The 17,368-nt window shown below is 38.2% G+C and overlaps 1 protein-coding gene across 5 annotated transcripts in view; it reads left to right on the forward strand.

Annotated features, from left to right (window-relative positions):
- LOC132906927 (dipeptidyl aminopeptidase-like protein 6) overlaps nucleotides 1-17,368 on the forward strand; it is a 117,954-nt gene that overhangs the window by 78,315 nt on the left and 22,271 nt on the right. For 2 of the 5 annotated variants that reach the window (XM_060959578.1, XM_060959580.1), the window contains exon 2: nucleotides 5,512-5,756. In XM_060959578.1, the coding sequence (XP_060815561.1) occupies nucleotides 5,655-5,756 (102 nt within the window). In that variant the 5' untranslated portion in view covers nucleotides 5,512-5,654. Of the gene's footprint in view, nucleotides 1-5,511; nucleotides 5,757-13,122; nucleotides 13,754-14,649; nucleotides 14,875-17,368 lie in introns of those variants that run through there. The other 3 variants (XM_060959581.1, XM_060959583.1, XM_060959582.1) reach the window with 3 other exon arrangements.

Raw genomic sequence — 17,368 nt, forward strand, 5'->3', positions numbered from 1 at the left:
TCTGAAATTCCGACGTTTCGTTTAGAATGAAAGGTCGTCTCGAGTGAAAATTCGGTGCAACTCGGGAAGCAATGTTTAAAGCAGAGTTGCGACAATAGAGCGCAGAACTTTAATTAAGGTTAATCCGTCTTGGAGGGGGCGTGACTCGTTCGCCACGGACGTTGAAAAGTTCAAAGTGCCTTGGTGCCAATCTCGACCGCCTCCTATCGGCTTCCTGACGAATGAAAAGAAGCCGGTGATGTAATTAAATGATTCCTTCGGGCAATAGCTTTTGGCCAGCCGACGGCTCCCTCATTATCTAACTTGCCCGCAAACGCTCCTTCCCCATCCCCTTTTGTCAGCTTGGACTGAGCGCGATGGATGCAATTCAATCCCAGGCGAAGAAAGCGAGAAGATCTTGAAAACGATTTAATAGACGTACCCTCGACACCGCGTCAGCTGGATAGACGATAATATCGTTAAAAGTTGGACGAGGCTGCCCTCTGGCTTGATCCTCGACTTTGTCGGTCGACTTGATGTATTCGACGAATCTTGTCCGAGTTCTTGGATAATTCATTTTGCAATCATCGAATAATATCTTGAAGCGTGAAGATGAGAAAAATATAAGATTTTATAGTAATGATCAGTTTTAAAATGGAAATATAAATTGTGAAGCAGTGGAATAATTCCATATAACGATGGAATAATAAAAGATAATTATATTAAAAATATTGATTCCAAAAGTGTACTTCAAATATTAAATACACCATTTTTTCACAAAATATCATAAATTTGTCATCTGCTGTTGAAATATCTTCTACATATATCTGTTATACTTTACTTAAATTTCAACGCTAAGATAATAGCAGGTAAAACGATTTAAAGAAGATTGTCAATGAAGGTGGTGAGAGAGCGGGATCCATAGAAACGTGTTCAATAGAAGGTAGAATGCGGAATGGTATCATGTCGAAACAGTAATTTTGCGATTCTGCAATAAAACATTGGCGTATTGAAATCCACCAGTTCAAATACATAGTACTTTTACGACATCGTGTCACATCGAACTGGGCGGGAAGCAGAAATGATGCATGCGGTCGTACATGTACTGTATTTTCATCCAATTTCTCTTTACGAAACAGCAATGCGCGGAACGATAGAAAAGCGCCAACCATATTATAAGGTTTCCGGTAACCAGCGCTTGCATAAAGAATGCCCTTCGTTTACCGTGACCACGATAAACAATAAACGCGACAACGTTATGAAACGGTGTCCTCTTAAGTTGCATAGTCCAGACAATTTCAAATGTTGATCACGTGGACCATTTTTTATATGAGTTGGTTCATTCACTCTCGTTATAACAACGAAAGGAGATACATATTTGATAAGGCAGAGCTTGAATAGATAGATTATCAAACATAACTGTGGTTAATAATATTAGGATGATAATAACAAGTTGATTATACCATAACTCTTGCTGTATTCGATAAAATATACAGCCGAACTATAACTTTTAACCTTAATTTTCCAAACTATGAACTCTCACTGCTCTTTCCTTTGTTAATCTATTACTCTTATATTATTATATTATATATTATGGTTAATAACTATTTAAGCTTGCATATCAATGTCTTCTCATCTTTTACTTTTTTAGTTACTTTAATCGAAGTAACCATTCTGACTTAGAAGAGATTCGGATATTTCACTTTCGTTATACGCATCGTAAGCGAAGACATCCGCTTGTATCAAGGAAAGACACGAGTACATGATAAACGATGGAAATGGCGTGATGCAAAAACGTAAAATGCGCTATTCTCTACGGTGACAAAAATGACACTTGGTCTATAGCAGCGTGAATAAAAGTTTCAGGTTAATGGCCGACAGGCAACGGCAGTTAAATCGCTGTTCCGCGACGCAGTTTTATAAATGCAATCACGAGAATTTAAATGGTGGAGGCGTGCTGCGAGTGAAGCGCAAGAGTGGAAGGACGATGAATCCGAGGCGGAAAGGAAGTATCGTGCGTTTCTCGTGCCGTTCGTATTTCCTGCTCTTTGCATTCCTTTTACGTCCCATAAATTCCCGCCAGCTGAATCGCTAGTTCGTTATCACGATCTATGTTTCACAGTCGCTTCCGGAACGCGTTCAGGCGGTCTACCGAATGAGCGCCCGATATTGCGGAGAATGTTAATCTCCGCGGTTGATCTAGCGATCATCCGGTTTCGAATTTCATAAATTTTGTACATAACGTGCTGACTGTAAGAAACCTACTCGCGGAGGATCAATATAAATACAGCCATTCCATTATAATTATTTCAATTGTATAAATATTTTACTATTAAAAAAAAACTTCTTTTAAAAATATTAGAATAGAAAAACAAGGGAAACAAGGGAAATTATTGGGAAATCATTATCCCTCATCCGTCCTTTGTCTTTGCTTGTTACCGAATTGATACATGCTCGTATCTGTGGAGCTAAATGAATATTTTATGGGACTTGGATTACCATGAATTTGAAGAGCGGAACTTTCCCTTTATAATGGTCTGGTTTTATTTTAATTCAAAACATGCAGTCTCTACAATACTTTGGAAAGCGGAGGTTTTTGTTAGTCAAACGTCGTTCGGATCGAATTCTCTAATTTGGTGATCGAGGGTATAGAGTTCTCCAATTTGGGGGTCATTTCTCGAGTTCGTATCGAGTTCTCTAAATTAATGGCCGTTTAGGTGGAATGCTGTAATTTAGATGTCAAAGGATATCAAGTTCTACAGTTCGAAGGTTATCTATGTCGAATTGTGCAATTTAGGAGTCGAAATTCAAATGTCAAGCACGTCGAAGTTTAGAACTTAGAAAATGTTCGATTTCTACCGAAATAAAAATACCGAATCCTATCATTTAAGAATAAAGAATATCCTACAACCTCGAAAAGAAGTACTAAAAATTTTCGACTAAAAATAAATACTACACCGCAGCAGAGAGCAATATTTATCTTTAAAACTTTAAAATCACTAAAGACTGCTGGAGTAAAACTATTATTACATCAATTCAGAGTTCTCAAGAGTGAAACATCTTCGAGACCAAAGTTCAACGCCTCGGGGAACATCTAATCCTACTCGATGTCGATACGAGTAACAACTATCGAGTCCCTTGAAACATACTTCTTTGGTGTCAAGGTATCGGGCCTAGTTCCACGTCTCCTGAGTCCCATAAGTTCAGGCTCATCTGTAGCTAGCCGTATATCCAGACGATTTTCCAGAACGTGAAGAGTTTCCTCAAAATCTCTACCTACTAAGGTACTCGGCGAACGTTCGTCCGCGAAGGATGCATTTAAGTTTTCAAGGACTCGCGCGATGTTCCGATCACGATGTTGCGTTAGGTTAGTTGCGAGATGTGCTTCGTCTGAACTGTAAAGGATCTCGAAAATTCACTGGAGCTTCCTGAAGGGTCGACGAGTAGATAAGGACGTCTAAACGTGGAAGATTTGGAAATGATGGAACATTAAACTCTCGTGAGTGCATTATGATGACGGAGATATGATAAAGATGTAAAAGTATGTGCACTATCTCGTTCATGAATATCTGGATACTTAAATGGAGTTATAGCGCAATAAAATCGTGATTATCAGAGCATAGATTATTAAGAACATTAATTATGGAAACATTGTTTAACAAAGAATTTAAGAGTATTTTCCTTTAGGTGTATAAAGAAGATTAGAAAATAAGAATAGAAACTGGAAGAAATTGATTCATTTGTATTAAAGCTTCTGTTCCTGTTTAATATTTATATTGATAAAACAGTTCACAATACTCGTATACGTGGAGATATAGAAGTGTTAATTGTTTCGTAATTCGTTTCTTAAGTTTAGCATACGATGCAGCAGCTCGCATGTATTTAGAATTTATTGTACATAGTCGCGCAGGCTTAATCGCGATTTGAAATTTAAATTGAAAATAAACTAATGGCTGGCTGTGTGCGTTCTCGTCCGGAAATTTTGACTTTAATTAAATTATTCATAGGGGATGGCGGACAGGCCGAGCGGCGTAATCCTTTATTCAGGTTTAATTCCCTGGAGAATTCGTAATTATCCTTTGTCCCTATCTCTCGTCAATGATTCAAAGTGTCCATTCATGCTTTCCACGAACTTGTAGGACATATATTGATGTTGCTTGACATCACGGAGCGAGTAAAGTTATGAAATATGCTATAATTGATAATTGATAAATGGAAAAAAATCGAAACTTTATATTAAATACAAATTTAAGCGCTGTATGTGGTAGAATCATTTATTTTAACTTTTAAGGCTAGTGGCTTAATACTTATGAATGGACATGTATATCATTTATTACCCTACATACGTTCTCAACTCTAAAAACCAGGGATTTATTATCATTTTCAAATCGATTAAATTCGATGACGTAATGGGACTTGATAATTGGCGAAAATTATCGCCAAATTAAAATTATAAAACGACGCTATAAATAATTTACGTGATCATCGGCGGGAATAAAAATCAGATAAGACTAACGAAGTGGCAGACAAGAATGTCGATGAAGCGTCTCATGCAAATTACCATGACATTTCATGAGAATCGTCCTTAACCTTTTTCCTCGCTGACCGAAGCTCTAATAAAAAAAATCGATATTAATCGACCTGAAAACGATTCACACTATTCACTCGATCATGGAATCCAAACGGCAAGGCCGTGTTACGATAAAGTTTCGATTCGTTATTTATCTTCGTGTTTAACTTAACCGATTGCCGTGGCTCAATTCGATTTTCAGTTTTAGTTTCTTGTTATTCTTCTATCCACTTCCGCCTTGCCCTTCGTGGATTCTTTCACAAACTGTTCTCCAATCTTTTTTCGATTACCCTCTAACTGGATGAAACTTTATCGAGCTGTGTGTCTTGTTTAAGGAGCGGCAAAACGCAGAACAGTAGCCTTGTTATCGTTTCTGATACTTATATAGTCTTGTTTGATACCCCGTAGTTAAGATGAAAGGAAAAGAAGAAGAAGAAAGCCGAAATAAATGATGAAGATGAAAGAGAGTAAAGTTGGCCTCATCTTGGCTTTGAAATCAAATAGCGAATACTGATAGAGTTTACAAGAGTAATCTTACAAAATGAGACTAAGAATGAAGAAAAAGGAGATTATGTATCTTTGATGAAAGAACTTTTCCTTATTCCATGACCAGTTAACGAAGAAAAATTCCCCATTTTAAGTGATACTATCCATCGTAATACTTCTACGGTAAAGCTCCATTTACTTGAACTTGTCGGGGAACAAAACAGTTTATATAATTGGAATTCATATAATACGAGCTGAGAAATCCTTCGCGTTATCCATTATATTTTATTCACAAATAGAAGCTCGCGTTCAGTTAAGTCGTTAAATAAAGTTTCGTTTCAATAAATAGAGTTCAGATAAATTGAGTTCCACTTTAATTTATCAATTATAATTTAATATAATTTTAACGTGACTCGACAAACAATTTATAACGCTTCGGTGCTCAAATTGAACCAATTTCGTTCACCTTGTTTCAGGTGAGGAACTGTGGATTGCTGGTGTAAGACCTCGGCCCCAGGAGTGGCCCGGGGGTTACCCTGGGGACCTTGGGCAAGTGCTTGTGCAAGGACGAAGCTGTTAAGAACGACGAAGGACACGGGAGGCGGAGGAGGAGGCCGCTATGAACGCCAGCGTCAACATCGAGAGGAACTCCTGGCGGCTGCCTCCCGACGAGACCGTCCAGGTCGCCGATCCCCGTTCAAAGTCAGCCCAGGTAAAAGAGGTAAATCGCTCCAGCAGTCCATCGTGCGTTTCCCCCCTCAGATATACGTTGTCGATTCGAGATCGTTCGAGGTTCGTCGTAACGCGGCGAAAATTCGTCAGGTTTTCAACGCATGATTCTGTCTAGTGTCTCTTCACTTCTCTGACAATCACTGATCGTAGTTGTGGGAATTTCTATATGGGATCTGGCACCATAGACTAGTGCACAGGATGTAAAATACGTTGGTGTATAGTTTGAGGGATATTTTGGGTGAAATAAAAATGAGACGATCTTTGAAGATTTCGTGGAAATTTGTAAATAAATCTTCACCAAGTACAGACAAACAAAACGTTCACGATTTATTATTATTGTTGTTGTATTTATTATTGTGTCGATAGTTTCGATACATTAATCTTTCTAAGACCTTCGAATTTTTTATATCCCAATTTTCAAGCGAGAAAAAGATTTGTAATCCTTAATCTTAGATTCTATTTTTAATCATACAATTTTATTTTTAGAAAGCTTGTTGTTGCTGGTTGAAAGTACCATGTATTGTCAATTGTCTCATTTTTGTTAGAACAAGTCCCTTAAACGCGCGTACAATGGAATTTTACATATATCTCGAATGTTTTGTCTTTCTTCCTCGTAATACCGTTAGCGGTATCGCAGTTATAATGGTTGACTGGTAGCAATGGTACCTAGCCGAAAATATTTTATAGTAGCAGTCACGACTAACTTAATTGAAACGCATGCTAGTACGAGGATTTTGCATTTGAGGTGGAATGAGATCGATGGTTGTGAGTTAGAATACTGAGTAAGATAGAATTTTAGCTGTGTAGCGTGTGCCATACTGTTACAAACATTATACAGAGTGCGCCTGTTATATACATATAAAGGTACACGTTAGCATAATTTCAAGATAACATGACACAGTTCAGACAGTTTCCGCACAGAAAATTCATTGGCGCAACATCGCATCTGGTAGTCGTTAACATAACTGTTAAATTAACTTGTTGATCATTAACGAAGCGGGAATAGCCAGCGAAATGCATTGTCCCCTCGTTCGAATTTGACACCATTCTTAAATTAAAAATGAAAATTGAAAAAATTACCCATTGCTGAGAATTTAATCAATTAAACGATTTCAACATCTATGAATTTGAAAATTGAAAATGCTGCAAATAGATGTGAATTCGAACGTTTGGAAATTTCAACTGAAAACTTGGATGTTAAAAAACTTTAAAGTTCGAACAGTTAAAGATCATTAAAAATTGTTCCTGAAGATTAAAATCCATTCTTTCGGCGAAGACCATTTACTCGAGATATTTTCGTGTTCAAAGCAGAAATTGCACGCATCCTTTTTCACGTTTCATTAACTGCGCTCTGTTCCGAGTACCTGCCTCCGGTTTACGAGTGCTTTCCCACCCAAAATAAGGACTAGTATACCGTTTCCACACTGGCGGAGTGGTCTTCCTAAGCAGCGATCTCTGAATTAACGAAACAATTAATGGAAAGGAGCGTGAATGAACGAATCCGTAAAGTCGTCGTTTTTCACAGTAGCAGCCAGTGAATTTTCCACAAAGACGAGCTCCAAGTGCCAGTAGGAATTAAGAATTTAAGCAAAAGAGTTATAAACTTTTCGTGTACAAGGACACTGATCGTATTCCTCATGTTCACTTCAGTTTACGTCTCTTTTACACCTCTATAAACGATCATATACTTTCAACAATAAACGGAAGTTTACTATCTTCTCCAATATCAACAACGAATGATTTCTGCTTGTTCCATAACAAAAATTCTAATAGTAATTGATGCGTGACTTGTACATCCCTATAAATCTGACTATCTGAGACTCTCCTGATGATTAACAAGAAAATGTTTTAAACAGAATTTCACTGACATAAAAAAGACTTTCAAGAGCATCATTTTTCATATAGAGACAGCAGTAGTTTTGTATTTTTATATCTTTCTGATCATATTCCTACGAAATGCTAATCAGCTTGAACAACATTCAACTCGAGCCATTTATCATTGATTAATCAAACTCGCAAATACGAAAAGCGTCGAACGTCTTCGATTGGCGTGGATTCGATAAAAAGTTCCGGCAGATTTAGAAGGCGACGTTGGAGGTCGAGGAGAGAGAGAGAGAGGCACGTGACTAATTACGTAGCACGAGACGAATCGGAGAGAAGAAGAGGATAGTCGAGAAACGGGTATTCATTATGCAAAGCTGGCTACTAGCTTCGCTCCCTTTGTTTCCTCAGCTCTCGTCAACGGCCACGCGGGAATTGACTGTCGGGAGGACTCGCGACTAACCGTTCTATCGTGTCAACTAAACGCCATGTTGCCAACCGAGGACACCTTTGAGGAGCCCTTGAGAAAGTTAATTATGCAAAGAATGCGAGAGAACAGCGTGGAGCGTTCGGCGAGAAACGACCCCAGCCGCGCCATCTCGAGATGGAAAACTAGCGCGTTTGAAGGAAATCTAGCCGACTGCGAGCTGCAGATAACTGGCGACCGATTTCCCCTCGCATAATTCACCGGTAACCGAGTATCCTCGGGGCTCTCCCTGCGTTTACCATTCGCATTCTTCAGAAACTCTCGAGTTTTCGTTGGCTGATTGCTTCTTTGGTCTGATTGAAATTTCGCTGGATGATGAGGGCTGTTCTCGTGAAAAACGAAGGTAAATATAACGGGAGGAAATTGAGAAATAATTATCGACCAGCGAAAGACCAAAGACATCGAAGTTTCGAGAGTTTCCTGGCGAGGTAGGAGCGCGGCGCTATGGTATGCGTGTACAGTATTGAGCAAAAGTTCCGGGATGCTTGGTATATTTAGAATACGAAAGAACGAACGTTGGAATTGTTACGTTGTAGAAAATTCGTTCACATTTTCTTTAACCCTCGAATGCGTGATTTCTCCAAATATAACAAGACATTTTAGTATTGCCAATTTAAAAATACATTCAAGTCTTTTATATTTTTATTTGGTAAAAGTATTTGTGCCAAATAGCGAAAAGAAACGTAAAAGATATATAGACGCATATATTGAAGTCGTAAATTGAATATTATAATAATTATAATATACTTCTCTGTTGAGTAATCAAGCTTGAAGATACGATAGCGTAATATATGATAGCGTAATGTGTAAAATATTTTCACTTCGTATCGTTTTAAATATAGACAAATGCTAAATTTATTTTAGTAAAAATTACATTCAAATAAGCATACAGTGATTTATGGATGGTAATACATATGCGTCATTCCACAGCGGTCTTTCACTTCTCGAGTCTGACTCGCGCAAGCCTATACTACTCGAACGATGGCTGGCTTGTGTGCTATACACTCGTGCCGCGGCTAAGTGGCAATCGACGTTTATTAACCGATCAGCGGGTTGGTTACACGGGTACAGTCGATCGATTGAAAAACGCTGATTGCCGGTTACTAGATACACGCGTAATACACGAAGTCGAGGGCTTTCACCCACTTGCGGATCGTCGATTAACGAACAATTAATTCAGTCATCGGCGAAATTGCCCAGAGAATAGCCAGAGATTCAAAAACACGATATTACCAGGTGTATTGACAAATTGTTTATCTTTCAAGCCTTTTTTATCTTTCTAAGTTTTATTGTTGTCTTTTTACGGCGAGTGGTGGCTAGGTAAAGAGAGAATGTTATTGAGCTAGCTTCAAAGAGACATTCCTGGCGTACCACTTACGAACCGTCGATAAACGAACTATTAATTCGGTCACTAGCAGAGCAGCTAGGTCAAAGACTCGAAAATACGATAATAGTATTTATAAATTTACGCAGCTTTATTACATACAGTTTTATCGTTTTTATTGCTTGTATTTCACGGTGAATGACAACTAATGGAGTTAATACTAAATTTACTTAAAATATGAGGGCAGAGATTCGACATTACAATAACAATAAAAGTATCTATAAATTAACGTAACTTATAGCTTCACTGTGATTTATCCATAGCGAGTAACGTCTATGGACCGAAAGAATGTCATCGTGCGTGCTTCAAAGAGGCATTCTTGGCGTAACCTTAAAAGGAGAAGTTTGGAAATAGTTTACGCGATGTCGTAGAAAATCCCACAGATCCTATGGACCTGTATATAACACTCTCTCTCTCTCTTTCTTTTTCTCTCTCGCTCTCTCTTTCACCGATACCACTATTTATAAATCGAACTCTGGTAAATATTACGTGTGCGCGTATGTACGTACAGTTATAATTCCCTAGGAACGGCGAGGCGCGGAGAAAGCGGCACTGGAATTCCGGATCGATAGAACTGAAGCCTTCAGCGGGAAAATCTAAATTTATACCGACTGTCGGAATACAACTGCGTGTTTGGATAACATTTACATACCGCGCGACGTTGTCGCGCGACGAGAGCAACGGGCTCAAGCGAATTTTCAGACGCATGCAGATTTATTCATGAAAGACCACGTTGCAGGATTGCGACGTCAACTATCCCTATAACTGGCAGGAACTCAGCGGTCAAATAATTTTCATCGCCTTCCGGTATCCGGAATTGTTTTATATAACACGTTATATATATACAACTACTTGAGTTGGAGAAATTTGCGTGGGAAATATACGAGATTATCACAACCATCCTATTATCGCCGTTGCTTGTTAAGCGAGTTAACGTTCGACGCTGTGAAATAGCAATTTCATGGTTCTCGTTTCTTGTGTATATTACGAACAAGTACATTAGGCAGAAACGATATAATGTGGGTGTAAAATCCGTTAGGTACTAAAGCTTATGCGTTTTGAGAGATGAAACGTGTAAAACGAGATATTTTTGGGCGTAATAAACTTGGTAATTATTCATATAAGTAATTATACAGTTTACCGATTATTTTCCAAGTTTTTCTATTTGATTCCAATTGATTTTTGATTTAAGTTACATTTCAATAAAAAGGACAGTCGACTTTTTTCAAAGCCACCAATTGTCTTGCTCATCTAACCTTTTTAATAAATTCTGAATATCAAATGAATGTTTATCAGTGCACGCTAGTGAACATCTCTCGATATCATTTCCATTCTACCATCAAATATTCCATCATATTCCAGTCCAATAGACCACAATCGTCGAGGTTGCACTTTCGAGTTCAGAAATTCTCATTATCTGGAAACAGACGTGGTCGTGAAATGAAATGACGCGGCTTCTCGGAGGAAGTTTGCTGCGATGATCGGCACGGAAAAGTGAGACTCGATGGCAAAGGTCGCCGTTTCGCGAGATTGCATCGTGCTCGTTAATGAATCGTCGCGATAACGTCACTGTCGATCGTTAAACGCGTCGTTGTTGGGCGCGAATCGCCAGCATCGTACCGAAAAGGACTCGGAAAGCTTCCAGCTGTCAACCACGACCAATTATGAGGGCGAGCTTTCTCGACGGCTTGGCTCCTCTCTCAAAAGGATTTTCCTGTCGACTCTTCTGTGCAGTTCGGTGCATGGCTAAATTGCACCTCCGGTGGACTCCTTCCAGGCATTCTATCGACATACCTCGATATTTCTTCCACCTGAAGCTGTCTTTCCTTTTAAACAAGTGGAAAGGGTGGCCGTGTTTGACTCTAGTCGATTCGTTTTGCTCGCGAATTTTTTGTTGAACAAAAGTACTTTTCTGACAATATCTTATTCGTTTAAGGCAAATATTATACACGAAGGAACAACGCGTTGAAACTTGTACACATATGCATAAAAAAATCAGGTGATTTTTGATAATCAGTAAGAAATTCTTAAAATCGTTGATTACTATGTTATTTAAGATCGTAGGGTATAAAGAGATCATATGTTCAACATTGCAATTATAATCTCATCAATTATGTGTATACTGGCTATAAAAAGTATTTTTACGTCATTGTGCCTACTAATTAATTAAGCCCAAGTATCTCAAATTACATATTACTATCATACATAATTACTATACATATAATTACTTAGCACAATTGTTGATTCATTATTTTTCTAATAGTAAAAACATCCAAATACCTTTAACACTACCAAACAAAAATTAATGTATATACTTCCAACTAAACAATATCGATTTACTTGATAATTTTTTTACAAATTTTCCTAAATACGGGCGACCAATTTAATCCCCTTCTTAAAAGAATTTCGCATCCAGGCGAAAAACCTTTTCACGCGACAAGCTTCGAAACATGCTCGCCTTCACACAGGTCACCGCTAGGCTACAAAGTGACACGGGCCAACTACCTGTTTCACGGTTGTAAGAGCTGTCCACGAAACTGGGAACTCGTAGTTTGAGAGGATGGGGCACCGCGGAACTAGCGAATAACACGATGGTGGCTGCGGAGGGCGAGAAAGCGAGCATGCATAGAGAAACGCGGAATCAACTTGAAATCGCCATTCAGTATGCGGGTGAGGTCGAGGCCTCTTTGAAACAGTATGCGTGCGGCTCACTATGCCCATTACACAGTCTCGGGGAACTGAGCATACTGAAAGCAACAATTGCTCCGCTTGACCCTTTAATCGTCCGTGTTGTGTGTTATCTAGGGAATTCTCTGATAAGAAGTCTCCGTAGGATCTACTTTGAAAAGCCTCGTAGAATAATTAACCTGTGCCCGACAATTGCTAGCCTGTTGTAAGAAACATCCATGTGATTTTGACGAATGATAACATTTCAGACGAATAAATTATAAAATTGTTCAGCAAATTCATAGCGAAAGTTTATTAGCGAATTAAATTGGAACTAAATCTTTTGTCATCTATCTTTTTTATAATGAATTCTTTTAAATAACTTTCACAGATACCTGGAATATTTCACTTCTGATCCATATCCTTTGAATAAGTTTCAGATTTTTGTTAGAGAATTGTCGACAACGGAAAATAAAAAGGAAAACACTTTTTTTCATGACGAATGTTCATTTGGTACAGACGGGAGCAACAGTGCTGCCCTCTGTTTGGTCGATATCGCCTCTTCGCGTTTCTTCGCGACATCATCCTCGCGATAATCTGGACGTATAAATCAGCTGGTGAAATTCGGGCCACGAAACGGTGGCTGAAGATGGATCAATCTAGAAATCTTTCTAAGTTTAAATTATTCGATAGTCATATCGGACGGCGACGAAATGGACCGATAGCACGTTCCGTGTCGCGCCAATTTTGTGTGATTTGTCATCCAGGACATATGAATCATAGGTTATGTTTACTATACGAATTAAATAAGTTATGTTTCATAATGGCTATAAAATATCAAAAATTATTATTCTATGGAAAAATACCTGATGTATAAAATAATTCGATATACTTTATAACTGTATATAATATGTACAGTGGCTCGCATTAATATTAATATTATTTAGTTATATCACATATTATATGAAAAACTATATCCATTAAATAAATAAAATTTATATTTCTGTTAACTACAACAGTCGTGCTATATTAAAAAACAATTAATTCGATAACACTATTATGAACAAATATATTGAGTAATAATTTCTCGAAAACCGTGGTGTTTGAATATTGATGCAAATCATTAGATTTTATAATTTCCTTTTATTTCATCTTTCTGAAATAGAAAATCCAGCACGGATCAGCTGTGATCCACGTGATACGGAACGTGCTTGAAGCCAGATAAATATTCGACGAACCATTTTATTTTCTCGTGTCTGATCGATACTCTGATACAAGAACACGGTAATGAAACGATAAAATTAAAAGAAGGAGGCATATCTTCTCTACCTGGATTTTAAGTGAAACAGAGACGACAGATGAAACGACACGTTCGTTCGATTATCGACCCCTTTCGGCGAGTGCTCTCCTGACCCCTGAAGGGTCAGCCGCGCGAGGGGAGAATCGGCATATGTTACCCCTTTGAGCTTTCTGGTTCGAGCAAAAAGAGACGGGCGACCGGAGAAGGGTCTCTCTTCAAGCGGCGAAAAGGCACGCCAGTTAGACATTGTCTTTCGGCCTGAACGGTGCTGATCTAAGTCGCGAGAGTCCCACGATGAAAGCTTGCGCACGACTACACGGAACGCTGGTGAGCTAATCTCACGTATTTTTCACGGATTCGTTTCGTTTGAACCTTCTCGATCCTCCGAGCACGTAGCTTAAATTTCGAGAGTTAAAGATTTTCTCAACTAAATTGTAGAAATCAGTGGGCTCTTAGCTGTATCCGGTCCATAAATTCATTTTTCTTTTATATACACTAGACATATACAACATTTGTAACAAAAGTATTTGCATATTCATGGAAATTTGTATACTAAGAGAGACACGAAACCTAATCCAATCGAAGGATTTAGGCCTTCCAGTAATAAATTACAAATTCATGAAGTATCGCTAGAAACTAACGGTGCACAGTTGGTGTTGGAAAATTTAACAGAAAGACAGCCTTGGTAAAACGTAACTGGTGATAGGTATTGAATTTCAAAATTGCTCTTATATGAAAAACGAAAAAAGATTGAAAGACTTATTATTCCTTTTTGTGGTCTTCGTACAAAGATAATTTATTCTGAATATAATACATAAATTTGCGAAATTATAATATCAAAGTATAATTAAGGTGATTGGGTTTTGGTATACCCGGCGAACTCCAATTTTAAAGCTATAATACCAATATCGAATCAGCCTATATTTTACTGCTCGTTCGTCCAAAATCCCGCTGATTAAGCGAAACTGTGACGTAACCATCTGGGACATCAATATTGCTGGCGGTTTCATCGATCGGGTATCCACTCGTGTATCGATCGGATCTGCTAACGATCCCTGCGATTCATCAGCAAGCTCAAAGTGGCGCGTTACTGTCAACGATTTCCACTACACGAGCTACCGCGTGTGTATATAATTTATAACACGTTAAGAGAGGTACGGCGAGGGACAAAGAGAACACTGAGGTGTGGAGGGCAATGAGCCAGAAAGTCTGGCAGAAAGATTCTTCTCAGTCGATGCTGGTTGCTCGGTGACGAAGGATTATACTCGTTCGATGCTCGCGAATATAATACTAATCAGAGACGATATCCTAGTCGTGTAAGAATGAAGCATTACGTGCACGAAATCGTCAGTATCGGTGAAACGTTGCGTTGATCCGTGCTATTTCTGGAAGCTAGTGCTGAACTAGAGGAACAACGATGGCCAATACGCCGCTCAATCTGTCGGAAGATAAGCAAGCAACTTCGTCTTAAATCACTTCTACGCTTTTCATGTTTGAATTTTCACGATTTTCTTTATATACGTTTATTTCTAGTAGTTATAATTATCTCACAATGCGCAGTTCCTTATTCTCGTTTCATCACATTTTATTTTATCCTACGACATTCGCCATGTTTTTATTCAACCTTCTAACATTACAGTAATCCACCAAAGTATACTAATACTTCTAGAAACCTTTCGTCGCTATATTGTACGTGTTATAGGAAACATTTGCGCTGTAATGAAACGTCTGTTTATCAGACTGATATTTGTTATATCAGAAAAAAAATTCCACGCTGAATATTTAAATACGTTCGTGAACCATCGTATCCACTTACCGATCGCAATTTTCTTCGTGGAATAGTTTCACTAAAGGACTTTTACTCAAAGTTTCGTAAGATTTTCAATGGAAGTGTCTATTCTGAATTTGATTTCGTTGTACGAAAATTGGGAATGCTGATAATACATAGATCGTCCAAGATTCTCTGCTATTGCTCAATTGTCGAATTTACGAGTGTTTTGGCAGTAACTGCACCCCTATCTCGTTAACACCGCCCACGCTCGCACGATATTACTGTACAATGTTCGTCGCACTAATGCGTCCCGACAGCTCGACTTTCAGCTACGAATTATTCGTTATCGAAGATAATTTGCTTACTTTGTCTCGTGATTAATTATCAATGTCTGATACAAATGTGGTGGTGATTTAGAGAATTCCATTTTCCGGAACAAAATTTCAACTAGTATCTTATTAAATGATTAACTCATTAATGAATTTCATGCGAAGGTCGTAAGTGAACGAAATCTAAGTGAGATTTCTCATTTTTCAGAGAAGAGCGATTTTAAAATTCAATAAGCTCTACTGTAAAAGATGCGAAAATCCGGGTAGCCTCAGATGGTTGGGCAATACTTTCGACTAGTTTCGTAAGCAACATCTTTACAGTCTGGCTAATAACTTTTTAATTGAGATGCTTGGATTTAACGGTCATAAAAATATAGGAGCTTTCGAATAAAGTCGTCGCTAAGCGAGCAGCCTGCTCGTCAACGCTACGTACAAATTTAACTGCAGAAATCTATAAATGTTGGCCCGTGAAGCTTACTTTATTACCGAATCAGTATGGGTCAGTATTTTCTCAAGTGTTCCACGAGCCTTCTTGAATGTATTATAACAGCATTCTGAATCTTCGAAGTTCTTGTCCGAGGATAACGAGCGTTGTTCAATTAGTAGCAACAACTTTTCCACTACAATGGCCAGTCCTTCGCGACAACGAATCGACCAGACAGAAGAAACTTCCAACGATTTCTTCTTAATATCAAGCTATCTTCGATTGATTACCAGTCAAGAAATGCTTAGAACACGAAACATATTTCCCGTGAATTCGTAGTGGGACGTGGCTCGTGAAAGTACTTGAAGCTTCTTATGAATATATTGGATACGTCGTATAAAGTATTTTGAAATATCATGAGACGAGACACGACTATCGTGATTATATTAAATGATAAAACTCAAAATGCCAGTTTTATTCACAGCGTATTTATTTAAAAAAATAGACTATATCGTGAAATAATATTCTGTGACAAGTCTGATAAGATATCAATCTCTCTACTTATAGCGTTGTAATTAAATAACGCATTGCTAAAAATAAACAAGTGCCTATATACTTTTGAGTGGTTACGTATGTTCGAATCGATGAAGAATTTCGTAACATTTTATAGGAGATTACGTGCGCCCATAATCCTGAAATCTTTTGGAATCCGACAAAGCTGTGGTTGGATACTCCATGACCTGATATTCTCGCGATCATATCGGTCTAGCCAATAAAACGTAAGGTTTATCTTCGCGAAATTTTTCGCCCATCCTTTCATTTAGCCGTCAATGAAATCCAACAGAAAGAAAGATTGAACTGACTTATCTCCTCGCCACCTTCTTCCTATTTTGTCATTCTTACACAATTTAGTTTCTAGTAGAGACGTTTCGTTTGCAACGAACTGACAATGAACGTTCAATTACATTTTTACAATTGTTGTATGTTAGGCCCTTGAACGAGTGCTCTGCTAATTATACAATGAAACGTGTGTGCTAATTATGTCAAGTAAAGAAAAATTAGAAATTTAATGAATATCCTACATAAAACAAATATTTCAGTCGAGTGAATATTTAAAAAATAATGCAACGGTACAAGATTTGCTTACGCTAAAATATACAATATAAGCTTCAAAGAAGATTGCACAACAGAACCTCAAACCACCATACAACGTACCTTTACCCTCATACCCAACGAACCTTTCTTTATCCCTGGTGCAAACAACCGATCACCACGACCTCTTGACACAGAGACGAACATTATAACCCTACGACCGAGGTAAAATCCATTGCATTTCCTTCGCTACATATACTTCAGTGGAGCCAGGATCTACCATTTATCTTTATCGAAGAAAAGGGTATCCAAGTATTGTCTTCACT

The sequence above is a fragment of the Bombus pascuorum genome, chromosome 5, assembly GCF_905332965.1.
Source record: "Bombus pascuorum chromosome 5, iyBomPasc1.1, whole genome shotgun sequence".
In the NCBI taxonomy this organism is placed as follows: Eukaryota; Metazoa; Arthropoda; class Insecta; order Hymenoptera; family Apidae; genus Bombus; species Bombus pascuorum.